This window comes from Protomyctophum parallelum, assembly GCF_964188405.1.
Source record: "Protomyctophum parallelum genome assembly, chromosome: 16".
Classification (NCBI taxonomy): Eukaryota; Metazoa; Chordata; class Actinopteri; order Myctophiformes; family Myctophidae; genus Protomyctophum; species Protomyctophum parallelum.
In genome coordinates, this window is record NC_139711.1 from 26,210,696 (window position 1) to 26,225,354 (window position 14,659).

At 43.1% G+C, this 14,659-nt stretch overlaps 1 protein-coding gene across 2 annotated transcripts in view; it reads right to left on the reverse strand.

Annotated features, from left to right (window-relative positions):
* Positions 1-2,705: 2,705 nt before the first annotated feature.
* The window catches only part of LOC310873339 (uncharacterized protein), a 21,323-nt gene continuing 9,369 nt past the window's right edge, over positions 2,706-14,659 (reverse strand). The window contains exons 3-10 of one of the 2 annotated variants that reach the window (XM_083785701.1): positions 14,606-14,659; positions 11,145-11,232; positions 9,897-10,009; positions 6,924-7,058; positions 5,217-5,301; positions 4,326-4,392; positions 4,187-4,221; positions 2,706-2,909 (exon numbers count right to left, since the gene is read on the reverse strand). The exon at positions 14,606-14,659 is cut by the window's right edge and continues 161 nt beyond it. In XM_083785701.1, the coding sequence (XP_083641827.1) occupies positions 4,214-4,221; positions 4,326-4,392; positions 5,217-5,301; positions 6,924-7,058; positions 9,897-10,009; positions 11,145-11,232; positions 14,606-14,659 (550 nt within the window). In that variant the 3' untranslated portion in view covers positions 2,706-2,909; positions 4,187-4,213. The remainder of the gene's footprint in view (positions 2,910-4,186; positions 4,222-4,325; positions 4,393-5,216; positions 5,302-6,923; positions 7,059-9,896; positions 10,010-11,144; positions 11,233-14,605) is intronic. The other variant, XM_083785702.1, reaches the window with a different exon arrangement.

Genomic DNA, 14,659 nt, shown 5'->3' on the forward strand with positions numbered 1-14,659 from the left:
CTGCACGTTGTTAATCTCTGGCTACACCTCTGGCAATCAGAGGTGCTTTAGGACGGCCTCCTTTAGCGCTTGGCAGTCAAGAGGGCAAACTGTTTGCTGGTATGGCTGCCACATAAGACATGGTCGTGGTCCTTTATGGGGGGGGACCGACCTTGAAAACATGCAGCATATGGGCCCCTGCACCCCAATATACATATATAGTATGCAGTGTATAACCTCGCTGTCAGGTGACCGTTCCCTTTTTATTATTATTTTAGCAAGCATTTTAAAAGGTAACCGGAATGTTCGCCTTAAAACACGCTCGCCCTCATTACGCCGACCGCTCGGCGGGGTGGTGCTTGTATTTGTTTTACTGAGAATAAGGTTAAAAATAAGTTTACGGTTAGGCGTACTTTTACTGGGGTTTCGTTTTGGAATAGGGTTATAGGTTTTGGCACCGTTTTACTGAGGTTAAGGTTAGGAATAAGGTCAGGTTTAACCGTTTAAGAATATAGTTTACTAATATTTAGGTTAGGTTTAGGAATATCAGGCTGAGCAGTTCCACCAGGCTGTAAGTGCGCCCCGGGGTGACTTGAGGTGAGCATTCTATTCTTTTAAAATGGCTATTTTCACTACTTTTGTGTGACACTCTTGCAGGATGTCCAAGTATAGGGCATTATAAAAAAAATATGGAGATACAAGGTTTCTGCCCGAAAGCAACGATACACACGCACGCACGTGCGTGCACACACACACACACACACGCACACAGGCAGAAAGCAGAAAATGTGGCTTTGGGTTATTGGTTAGGTGTTCAGGTTTTGGTACCCAGGCAGCAGCAGCATTGGCCAGGTTAATGCGTGGGTGAAATAGGCCCCCTTGCCTCCCTCCCTCCCACCCTCCCTCTCAACGCCCCCTCCTCTCCCTCATCCCTCTCTCCTCTCCCTCAACTCCCCCTCCTCTCCCTCATCCCTCTCTCTCTAGGCTGGACAAGAACTGCTACTGAAAAGTGTCTGAAGTGGAAGTGCAGGTCAGGAAGCACCACCCTATGCCCCTACAGGAAGTTATACGTTACATCTGTTTACATTCCCAGGTCATGAAAAAACACTTTGTGATTGGTTGGGGAGGTGGGGGGGGGGGGGGGGGGACAGCTTCCGAAATACACACAACGGAAATCACGTACTATAGACACTTTCGGCTTTGTTGATTTTGACAGCAAATTTTGATTTTAGTTTTAGTCATAGTCTTTTGAATAGTTTTCATTTAGTTTTAATAATAAGATTTTAATCGACTAAATCTACAGTTGATTTAGTCAACTAAAATGTATTTTGGCGGGCCTTGGTGCCGTTATAATGGCTGATTTTACAATGGGTAAAAATTGGAGATCTACAAGCTCACGCTGCGACGCGTTTTGAGCTTGTAGATCTGCCATTGTCAGCATGCAAGTGTAAAATCACGTGTATTTTATTCTCTTGCCTAGTCCTTTCCTAACATTTTAGTCTAGTTTTTATTTGTTGACGAAATTGTCAATATATTTAGTTTTAGTCATCATGGTTTTAATTTAGTTTCCATTTAGTTTTCGTCAGTAAAAAAGGTAGTCGACGAATAATTAGTCGATGAAACACTGATAGCAGTGATTCTCAACCTGGGCCGGGGTCCACTGGTGGACCGCGAGGATATTAGCAAGTGGACCCCCAATTAATTGGCAAAACACTACGGTTATGATGATAATATAACATTAATATTAAAAAGCAAGTAAATGATAACTTTTAAGTATACTACGTTGAACACAATCGATTTATGAATTGATCATTGCAATAAACGTGCTCTGAAAATGCACGTAGTAAGACGGGCGGGTGGCAAAAAACGCCCACCCATCAATAACACTCTCGCTGTTTGAGCTCTGGGCCGACATCACACACTTAACCTCTCGTTATAACAACATGGCTACTTATGAACTGCATCAATAATTTGATACAAGAGATCGATTTAAACATGATTTTATTTGCTTACACGCTTCCCCCTTCCCACAGCAACATAAACAGAGGCACATAACCGTGGTCTGTTGTTCCGAAATAACAGACCGCAGAATGCCATGATTCATCAGTCAGAATCGAGTATTTTACAAGGACACGCAAAAGGTCAGACAAACAATTGCTGTGAAAGAGACTGTTTTGTACTGTATGCACAAGACAGAGAATGCTCTGATGGGAAAGAGACTGTTTTGTATGCACAAGACAGAGACTGTTTTGTATGCACAAGACATAGACTGTTTTGTACTGTATGCACAAGACAGAGAATGCTCTGATGGGAGAATTACGTGTGACTCTAAAGGCAACGGTCTTAACCACATGATTGACAGGCATGCATGCACCCTGAAATACAACAACTTCTTTGAAGAGCTTCCTCTAACTTGGGGCTCTGTGAATGCATGCACTGACCCGTTGGTTGCTCGGCTGCAATCACACTGCATCTCACCCCGTTCAAATGACTGTTGGATGACACAGACTCTGCTCCATGTCACATGCATACATTTTGTCACACCATTAACAGCCAGCGGCCTATTAACTTTGCGGTCCTTTTATATAGAACCACATTGGGAATTTGGGATAGAGTTGTAAGTTACAGTACAGTACAGTACGACAGTATTCATACACACATACCACAAAGCAATGGATTACGCCCAGCAGGACAGGTGGACAATAGAAGAGGAAGAACGGGGAGTGTGCGGTTTTGTATGCGTGTGTTTATTTATCATGGTTTCTCCACAATGGCTGGGAAGCATGCCAACCGATTAGCCACGTGCCAAAAAACTAAAAATTCCAACGGTTTATATCTTCTGGTTGAATGAAGATGGTGAAATAACACAGATGGGTTCCAGTGTCTTGACCTCAGGGAGGTTTTTGGAATGGGTCGACAGTGCTCGCTCCCTAAGAGACACATAGAGAAGGTATCAGTGATCACAACCAGACACCACAGACATGAGCCACACTCACACAAGACCTGCACCAAACCAGACACCACAGACATGAGCCACACTCACACAAGACCTGCACCAAACCAGACACCACAGACATGAGACACACGCACACAAGACCTGCACCAAACCAGACACCACAGACATGAGACACACACACAAGACCTGCACCAAACCAGACACCACAGACATGAGACACACGCACACAAGACCTGCACCAAACCAAGCACACTCTCTGTGTGCCTGTCAAACGTTGCAGGAGTGAAGTCACTCCACGTATGTATGCGGCGAGGGCTTTCACTTCTAGTGATTTTTACTAGTTGACTAGTTGCCTAGTTTACTAGTTGTTTAACTAACTATTTTGTTTTAAAAAAAGTTTTATTATAATATTTGTACATTTAAAAACTATGTACTTTGGTGACTATAATCTAGCTGATCTTGATGCCTACTAGTCAACTAGTGGATTCACTAGTCCACTAGTTGAATAGTCGACTAAACTCAACAAAACGCTCCTTTAATGTGAACACATTGAGTTTGCTTTATTTTGTATGAAATGAGCAATACAAAGAAAGTCAAGTCTTGATCCGACTTGAACTCCATAACCCCATCTACGGTGTGTGACTCTGCCATGTATTCATATGAATATGTGGCAATAACACTGACGCTTAAAAGACATCCTGTCATGGCTGCTTCCGCCACGTCTCTGTTGGACAAATGTTCCTCCAGCTAAACAATGTCCTCTCTCTCTCTCTGCAGGGGCCTCGCTCATCTGCACCCAATCACAAGAATTATCTGGAGAGATGCACGGCAGCAGAGCCTATGTATGAGAGCCTGTGCACATGAGCGCGTTCCTTTGTGTGTATAGTATACATACAGTGCCGTGTGTGCATGTGCACCAGGGCCAAATTAGCCATTGGGCCAATGGGGCCGTGACCCAGGGGCCCTTGGCTCGCAGGGGCCCTTTGGGGGAAATTGGACCGGGCTTCTGTACTGGGCTTGAAGGCCTGAAAAAAGCTCCTGGGTACCTTCATTGGCCATCGATTTTGTTAAATTTTGGTCAAGTTGATAGAAACTAAAAAGAATTGCACGCACAAGCGCTAAATTTGTGTATACTTGTGTGTCACCAAACAAACAAAAGGTTAGGTTTAGGGGTTAGGGTTAGAGTTTTCCCTATATTTTATACTTGGTTGTGTGGCACAAATAGCCGATCTACAAGCCCACAACTGTTACCTACTGTTACCAACTGTTACTTAACTGTTATCTACTGGCATGTAGATCTGCAATTTTCACAACTTAAAATGTTGATGTCCTCACAGGTATAGTAATACAAACGCGTGCGTGCGTGTGCGGAACAAAGCACAGAGGCTATTGGCAAACACCTCCCTCCAGTCTTTATTAGTCATCTCTCTCGCTGGTTTGGAAGAGCAGTCCGGCGCCTTGGGAGTCAGCCACACAGGGCAGACAGACAGACGAAAGAAGTAAAAAAAAAAAAAAAACAACGATGAGACTCCAGGCCATGTCCAAGAAGTCTCAGCATTCTCTGAAAGTCCTAAAGTTGCTCACTGGCAGGACGACAGCTCCCCCAGGGATTGGCAGATGTCCTAAGGAAAATTAGCCCCGTGTGCTGCTGGATATTCTGCTGATCTTTACACAAAAAATACCCTAAGCCTAAAGTCTGCATTTTTTTTGTTCTTTGGATTGCAACCGCAAGGGAAACCCAGAGGGTACCTTGAAGAACTCTTGTCTGTCATGTAGTGTTCATTACTGGCTCTTTTTGGCTATGAAGGACCAGAACCTTCCATAACCTGAAACTTTCCAGAACCCACAAAGTTATTTTTTCTTTTCTTTTTTTAACGTTTCCATTATAAACAGAACCACCCCTGAAAGGGAACGTACGAAATTAAAAAAAGTAATTAAAAAAATTAACTTAGCCAATCTACAAGCTCACAACGGGTCACATCACAACGCGTTGTAAGCTTATAAATTACATCAGCTATTTTGGATTAATTTTTTATTTTTTATAGTATAACTTTATTTGAAAGCCATAGCGTAGGGAAACAAATGCAGAACCTGTGAAATCCGTGAATACGGCATGCCACAACACAACAACACAATTGTTAGATTTACCTGATTAAAAAGGTAGGTATATTAACTGTACATGTTCGTAAGGATTACATTAGATAATTGACACTGGGTGAAAAAATGGGTTGCAAAATCATGGGATAACATTTAAAAAGTGTTAGGGTTAGGGTTAATTTACCTGATTAAAGAGGTCCTTGTTGAGTCCCCTCCACGCATGCCCTTCAGACGGCAGGTTAACGTCTGCATCCCACGAAGACATCCTTCTGTTGTGGAAAGGCCATTTTTAAAGCATTTCATGCCTGCTTTCTATGAATGTTCCGCTTGAGCTGCCATGCTGCAGGCATCCCTGCAGATGGATGTTGTTGTTCGAAAGGCAAGCACAGGATGGGCTTTAAAATGACAGGGTTTCTCTCATTGTGTTTCTGGCCCTGACCAGGCCCCATATTTCCACAATGCTCCCGTCTTTGTCTCTGGCAGGGGATGTGTGCAGGCACTTTGCTGTTGGTGTAACACTGTACTGTGTTGTTGTTGTATTGCATTGCTACTTAGACAAGTGGAATTTAACGATAGGTTGATTGGTGCTATTATCTGTGTGTCGTATCTTTCTTTTGGACTGCTGCTGGGAGTATTTTATTATTTCCTGATGTGCGTTGTGCTTGTTGCTATACGTCTGCTGCAAATGTCTGCTGCTGATTGCAACGTGTAGGGAGATATGTGACATACTGTACTGCACATTGTGTACATGTGTAGTAATTTATTTTTTCATCAGTCAATCAACGAGACCCACATCATTCCTTGGCTTAGGTCCTCCGTGTGGTCTCTCAGTTATGTCCACATCAATCGATCAATCAAGGAGCTCGTTCTTCAACGTCTGTCTAGCCTCTTCTCATGCCTTATGTTGCCTTCACGCAAGGCAGTAGCCCTGGTCCAGTGCTTATAGCGAGTCTCTCACTAACGCCCTGACGGGAATGCCTCTGCGCACACGGGTAAAAATTCCATTGCTGTGTGAGGGGTCCAACTTTACCGAAAATAAACAAAACTACTCCGCTAATCACCGAAACAAAGCCTGTTTTGTGTTGGTGAAAGTCTATTCTCCAGGCTGGGAAGCCACTCAGTTCCCCAGCTTCTCTCTAAAATGCACTATTTTTGTCATGAATGCATCCAAGTGGATCGGCGCAGGCACAACCCGGAAAGGCTGTAGTAGAAGAAGTTACTCTGTCCAGTACATTGCTTTGTTAAAATCAAACAGAGTGCATTTTAGAGAAAAACTGGGGACCTGAGACGCTTCCCATCCTGGAGAATAGACTTTTTCCTAGGTCTAGCAGGCTTTGTTTCGGTGAGTAGCTACCTGGTTTAGTTTATTTTCAGGAAATTCTAAACCCTAGCACGACAGTGGAAAATGTAGCTAGAGAGCAGTGGAGGCGGTCCCCACAGGGTGTTAGTGAGAGACTTGCTAACGCGCTGGACCAGGGCTAACGAGGCAGATGCAAAGATCACAAGATATTTGTCGCTTTGTGTATCTGTTGCTCACGCGGTCGTGACGTCATCAAGTGTGCGTCCGTAGTGGCGTGTGTCCTTGCGCATATATATACAGTTGTAGCTTTGTAACTTTGCATCTGGAAGTTGAACCCAGCTCAGCTTCAATTTGTAGCTTTTGCAGCAGCTACAAACGTCGGATGCGTCTTTGCATCTTCATGTCGCTGGCTTCCATTGACAATGAATGGTAGACTGTATCTTTGCATCTGCCCGTGTGAACGCAGCATTAGTTATGTTTGGTTGCGTGCCATGTTGCCTGGCGAAAATAGCCGGTGTACAAGCTTGCAGCGCTGGGAGCTTGTAGATCTGCGATTTTCGTCGTGCAACTATAAATAAATCACCCTTGTACCTGTCACAGCAGTGAGCGTCAACTTCCCGCACGTGGCTGTCACCATGTGGTGAAGTCTTCATCGGCTCCTTTTTCTCCAAGATGTTGACCTTTTGTATCAGAGCGTCCCTCTCCTCTGTCAGAGAGTCTTTGAACCTGCAGCAAAGAGGAGTATCGAAAGAGGATCAAAAATATCATTTCACCCACTTCTTTACACTTGTAAACCTGTGACTAAGGGTGCGTTCGGAAATGTGCCCTGAACGCACTGGTGTGCTCTCTTGTCGTTCGTTTATTCAGTGCACTCGGTGCGTTGTCGTTCGAAAATCCAGTGTGCTGCGCACCGGGTGTGCCGAGTGCCCGCACTGAGCGACCCTACCCTGAAGCTGGGGTTTTCCACTGAGCGACCCTACCCTGAAGCTGGGGTTGTCCACTGAGAGACCCTACCCTGAAGCTGGGGTTGTCCACTGAGAGACCCTACCCTGAAGCTGGGGTTGTCCACTGAGCGACCCTACCCTGAAGCTGGGGTTGTCCGGTGTGAATGCGTCACAGCTGTGGTCGTTCGTTAATAAGGCACTCTGTGACGTCACCACCCACCACACTCAACAAACTGACCACATTCCTGGTGCGCATTTCCGAACACACCCCAAATTGATTCTGATTCTGTACAAACTACACACATCCAACAAGACTAGACTAGGTGTTAGATACAAAAGGCAAGACATTGAAATAATATATATATATATATATATATATATACATACTGAACCTCAACGGTAGGGGTGAATCATCAATCAATACAGAATATATTAATTCAATTTTATTTTATAATAATCTATAATAATCTACTGATTACTATTTACTGAAACTGAAACTATTTGTTTCTATATTATTAGTATTACAATAATGAACAATTATGTTTTATGACTAGTTGGTAAACCTAGCAATATCAAGATGTCTGTTTGTGTTCAGAGCACCTGTGATGAACATTTACCACCATTTTGTACTTAATTTTCCACTGTAATTGTATGGTCTAAATTAATCATCTAGAATCCTGGATTAATCTAATAATATAAAAATAATAAATCTACAAATTGACCGGTAATTCATTATGAAAATAATCCACCAGTTGAGGCTTTACTCAGCTGGTATTCATTGGGCCTGGCCCTACACCCATACTCAGCATACAGGCTTTCTTATAGTTTAAAATTATTTATTTTTCTCTTTTCTCTGCTCTCTGAAATTAGAGGCCCATCTAAAATAAACCTCGAGGCACAAATGTAGTTGTATTAACCAGTAACAAAGTACTTAAGCACAATTTTGGGGTACTGGAGGTTACATTTACAAGTGTATGTCCATTTCTCCAAACTTCTAATCCATATTGTACTTTTAAATCCACTAAAACTATTTAAATAGGTTAGCGGTTACTTTGTAGATTTTGTCTATAAAAAGTCTATAAAAGAATAGCCGTTTTACAAGTGGACCCATGACCATGAGGGTTGGTCCATTTGGTAAAATCTTTAATTACAATGTGGGTTACATTAGTACACAAACTCAGTTAAATTAACACTCAGGATTTGACACTATAAATGAATCTAGTTAACAGGGGTTGCCCAGTGCTCCAAACCTTTCTTTTTTCCTCTACTCTATCTCTTCGGAATGTTCACAGAATGTTCCCTCCAGAATATGGATGCTATCTTGTTCGGTTAATGAACTTGATCAGACACAAGGGCGTCAGTCTCCTCCGCCATCGCTGTGTGAATGTGTGAGTGAATGTAATGCACATTGTAAGGCACTTTGGATAAATACAAAATACATTTAAAGGAAAATGCACCAAATAAACCAGGAAGTGTTGTACAAGTGGGCCTGAGGCAGCATGGCTCTCACCCATTAACCTCCGCGTCTGCTGCTCTGGCCATGCCAAAAGGAATATTTGGTCAGGGAGTTAGTTGGTGAGCGGTGTGATATTATATGGGCATAATTTCTCACAGGAGAAATTAATTCAGCTGAAACAACCTGGTAAAGTAAACTTGGTCTGTACCCAACATGGCTGGGCTAAACATTTAAGGAACACATGAGCTTCATTTATTTCAAATGTTGGGCCTCCTATGTGGATTTCCTTGCTGCCAGGTGGAAACCTTGTATGTCCAAAACCATTCCTTTTGTAATTATTATTTTAAAAACCTTGAAAAATGGTGAATATAGCCGATCAAGCACATTGCTTTGCGTTGCGGTGTGAGCTTGAGTTGACATATGGAGATACGTGGTTTCTACCATGATTTGCATGCCAGTAAGTTGGAACTCCTGCCCGTAATTACAGGACAAAGGGCAATGCTCGTCCGTCTGTCTGTCTGTCTGTCTGTCTGTCTGTCTGTCTGTCTGTCTGTCTGTCTGTCTGTCTGTCTGTCTGTCTGTCTGTGTGTGTGTGTGGGGGGGGGGGGGGGGGGGGGGCGTATACGGAGAACTTGCCAGTTTACCAACTCGCCGCGATTTAGTGCATTTTAGTTTGACTTCACCTTCATTTAAATTGCATTGAATTGAGAGAGAGAGAGAGAGAGAGAGAGAGAATAGTTGTTTAGAGTTTACACTAGATGAAGTAGGAATGCTAAAAACACCAAAGTACCAAGACAATGTAATTCATTAGAAACAATATGCTGAAATGGTAGGCCTACTTATCATTGGTATTCACATAGCCTACTCACCTTTTTATCATTATCTAGCAGACCATTTAATTGCGCAAAATAATTTGATCACTTTGGAAATTAACTATAACATATGTGAGTTTGACATAATACATTGATGAAGACAGCATGTAATAGCATATGATGATGAAGAATGATGACGATTTTTCACTGCGGCGACTTGGTAAACTGGCACGTTCTCCTGTGTGTGTGTGTGTGTGTGTGTGTGTGTGTGTGTGTGTGTGTGTGTGTGTGTGTGTGTGTGTGTGTGTGTGTGTGTGTGTGTGCGCGCGTGCGCGTGCGCATGCGCGTGCACCTCTTAACACCGCAGATCCAGTAGCGCTGCTGCACACACAGCCACTCAAATTGCTCCGCCGTCTCTTGCAGCTTCCTCAGACTGCCCTCGTTTTCCTGCTGCAGTTCCCTCACCTCACAAAGACACACAAAGGATTGGACGGTAAACGTGCGTGGGTGTGAGCGTGTGAGCTCACATGTGTGTGTGTAAATCTGAATTCAACTAACATTATTATGATCCCAAAGGACGAGTAGATGAATGAAAGCAGTCAGTGTGAATCTTGGTGTAACGGAGCATTCACAGAAAACAGTGTGGTAGTGCAGTGGTTCCCAAAGTGGGGTCCGGGGACCCCTATAGGGGTCCTTGAGAGAGTTCCAGGGGGTCCCCATTTAAATGATAATTAGGAACCAAATGGACCCTTATGGGTCTGTAACTCAGAGAGTGTACAAATGTAACCAAATTTGGTTCCATTTGTACACTCTCAGAGTTAAATTAACTTTGATTTTACAATATACATTGGGGTCCCGGAGATATACGGTAAATGCCATTAAACGGGGGACCGCGCCTAATGCGGGTCAAACTGGGCGTCCTTGAAATTAAACTGGTTCAGAATCACTGCTAGAGATGTAAAAATCTTCTCTTATTGGACGTCCCCAGCATATCTTTTTCAAATGGGGGTCAGCGGGCTAATTAGTGTCAATTTGGGGGTCCTTGACATGAGAAAGTTTGGGAACCACTGGCCTAGCAGACAAAATGATAAAAGGAGGGAGAGAGTGGACGAATACAGTATGTTTACCCTGGTGCCCCCTAGTGGTATTATTTGGGCATAGTTTCAGTCTATATTTTAGGCACATGATGCTTTTCCAAGCACCATGCTCAATGTGCTTTCCACAAAACTACCAATTAAGGGAAACACATTATAAAATCCTAAAGAAGTAAAACAAATAACAAATACAATTACAGTGCATCACCTCGTTACAGCTGTGCTCAGTGTGTACTCATAATGTTGGTGTGTAGGACAGTGGTTCTCAAAGTGGAGTCCGGGCACCCCCAGGGGGTCCTTGAGGGAGTTCCAGGGGGTCCCCAGCTAAATGATAGTTAGGAACCAAATGAACCCTTATGGTTCTGTAACTCCGAGAGTGTACAAATGGAACCAAATTGACCCGTTATAAATTGGGGTCCCAAAATGCCATAAAATGGGGGTCTGTAGCCTAATCAATGCAGGTCCTTGAAATTAAACAGTTACTGGTGTAGGAGTTGTCCCCTCACCTTGGTTTGGTAGCTGCTATGTAGGTCCTCCAGCTCGGCTCTCTGGTCTCTGTTTATCTTCTGAAGGGCCTCCAGCGCCGTGGTTTTGCTGTTGGTTTCACACAAATGGATTATGGTCAAGAAAACTAAGCACTGGTGCAAATAGCCCAATGTTTAGGACGCGTTAGCTCGTAGTAGTGGAGGAGCTTAGGGAGAGATAAGGGATATTTTTGCTAAAATGTGTCTAAAAGCGTCAAATTCATTAGAGTGATTTAGCTAGGGCGCCCGAGCCGGTGACCTTTGGGGTCACCACAGTGGCCAAATGTATATTGTCCACCATTAACAGTCTATATAAGGCAAAAATAATTTCATTATGTTTTAAGTAGCATGTGAACGTTTCAAACTAGGGGGTTTTCATGATTCTGAATCCATTCCAAGCATTAGTTTTGCACAAAAAACACTCCTTGGGCTAAATTCGGCTATAGCCACTTGCCCAAATGTGCCCAAATGTGATGACCTAATCACATTTGGGCACATGATGCCAGCTCGGGCGGCCTAAGCTAAATCATTAGAGCGCAAAATATCCCTAAGCTACTCAACTATAGTGTACCATAGGCTCTAATGCCTGGCAGTAACTAGTAGTGAGTCCCCCGGTTCAATTCCCGGCCCAGCCAGACCATTTGCTGCATGTCACCCCCTTATTCTTCATTTTGTTTCCAGTCTCTCTTAAAATCGAGTAGAAAATCCCCCAAAATAACATGTATAGTAGTATGCTCCTTTTTGTCAAATAAGTTTTTTTTAAAGAACAGGTTATACATTGGTATATAATTATTTTATGAAGAACAAAAAAGAGGAAAGAAAAAAACAGACCAAAAGAGAAAAAGAAAGCCCTCATACTAGAATAAAATATAATAATAAGTAAATAATAAAATAATAATAATTGTATTAAAATAAAACAACAGCATCTGAAATGAAGTCAACCACATCAGTGGTATCCTGTCCATTCAGTGTTTCTACTCAAATAACGGACGAGAGGCAGCCAAACCTTGTCAAATTGTCTCTCTTTGTTTTGTGTACTAGTCATTTCGCTTAGCCAAAGTTTAAATGCAAGTACGAGATCTTTCTTTGGATGTGTTTGGAACTTTGGATACATTCCACTTTCATAACTCAAGTGGGTCAAGGGGCAGACAGCACAGGGGGTTAGTGGGTAACCGTACCGCATCGGTACAATTCTGATGGTATCAGTGCAGTTTGCAATCACAGATAGAGAGCATGCAAAGTTCATGTTCAAATGGTTTCCTGAGATTGTTTAACCTTTCTTGGACTCAGCATATTGTCCTTTAATTGTAGCAAACTCCACCCATCTGGTCAGTATGTGGACTAAACATTTAGGTTATTTTAGGTTTCTATTGAACGTATAGGATAGACGGCACATACTGTATACAGTACATACAGTACATACAATATATACAACACACACAACACACACACACACACACACACACACACACACACACACACACACACACACATACAGTCTCATTAGTCTGTTTAAAGAATGCACAAGGCACAAAACAGCTGCTCTACAGCTATGCAATAAGCACAGGTTTGTGGGGAAGTACATTTTTTAAATATATATATGGCAATAATGTGTTAATGTTTTCCAAGGCACACCTGGACTTGTCTCATAGCAGTGAGTTCACATTTCACGTACTGTACAGACAGTACAGTACATTATTGAGCATGTTCGCCTACCCAAGGGAAGGGTAACTGGGGGGGGAGGGGGGGGGTTAGAGAAATGAGGCGCAAATCAAGCTTGTTTTGAGCCAAAAAGAAGAATCCGAGATATTACGATTGACAGCATAAGCCAGCGGAATTCATTTAATTAAATTTTTTTCCCATCACACCGCAACCTCTATGACCGCAACCGGAGTGTTCGAGCACCTACAGAACACAATTGTGAACCATAATCAATTTATATTAAAACAGGCGTCAAACGGTGAACTCTGCACAGGGGGGGGGGGTTTGGACCAGGAGGCGTCAAAAGGTAAATGAGTGATATTGTGATTATATGGATGGATGGCCATCTCTTTGATGCTTTGTATTCATTCATGTATTCATTGCTTTTTACAGATTGATTGAAATGTGATAATTTATTCAAATGGACTGCATGTCTGTGCTTGTCTGTGTTTTTGTCTGTGTATACATACAGGTGGTGTTACCACTTGTCAGCAGATGCCTGAGGAAAGTCCATGAAAATGTATTATCTACTGAGACAGTGTGAGGGTTCCTCTGTTTTATTTCAATGTCAGCTCTACCAACGCACTGGTCCCTGAGCCTACAGCCAGGGGGGAAAAAGGCTTTGGTTTACAATATAAATCTGTCAAATCTATTACACCGTGCATGCGGGCGTGCGTGCACACCGAAGGTTCCTTGAGCAAGACACAGAAGTTCTAGAACCCTGCCCTAACTATTCCTGATGAGCAGGTTGGTGCCTTCCATGGTTTGCTGTGCTGTCAAAGGGTGAGCGCTGTAAAGCGTTTTGAATAGAGGTGCCAATATATTCTGTAAATACATAATTTACCATTTGTCACATCTATTGTCCGTGTGCTGTGACTCTGACCCTGAGACATCTAGCTATTGGTTACCTGTCTAGATTTTATGATAATTCTACCACCACACCTCTCTGGATATCTGCCATAAAATATCTAAAGTAACCCTGAAGTTAGTCTCATTCATCATCACAGCAGTAAGCTGGGTCACCCCTGTCCCCTGGAAGCACTGTGCGATAACGTATTCTGATACTAAGCCAACTTCCCTAATGCTCCGCGGGGGATTTGAGGTCAGCAAATTGATGGGGAAGTTAGCTGCCGCTTTGGAGGGTGTGCACATTTCTGCTGACTTTAAAATCACAGATCTGAACTCTGATGTTTTTTCAGTCAACCTTGTGGCAACATTACAAGCTGAAGACCTGTTCTGCCTGTTTGCGGATCAGCTGGTGACAGCTTCACTTGGCCTGACTTTGTGGGAGATGGTAATCAAAAAGGTGGGGGAGCGTTTCATTAATTTTAATGTTTTTTTGCGTAGACTAGTACGCACCCTTATCTAAGCTAGCGTTGGTCCTTTTCCCGCCTACTTTTTGCTTGGTTTGAACAGCTGGGCGGAATGAACGAGCATGTATTTAAATGCCAATATAATATGTCTTATGACAACAGGGGAGATATACACTTTTGTATTTCCAAACCAAACCCTTCTTTCACATGTTTAAGCTATCATGGGCCCTAGCAGGAGGGCTGCTGGGAATGTTGGGCCCCAGGAAAAAGTATCACAAAGGACAGTTTTTATGAAATAATATGATCAGAAAGATTGTTGCATCTTTGAGGGCCACTGTCAGGACCTTGGGAGCTTTATCACCTTTTTTTTCAGGGCCCTGGGAGAAGTTATGTGAAAAGTCCAGGAACCATTATGCGCCACCAGCCTACCTGTGCAGCTCCGCCTGCAGGCTTTCTGAAAGTGCAGCTCTGTGCTGAGCCTCT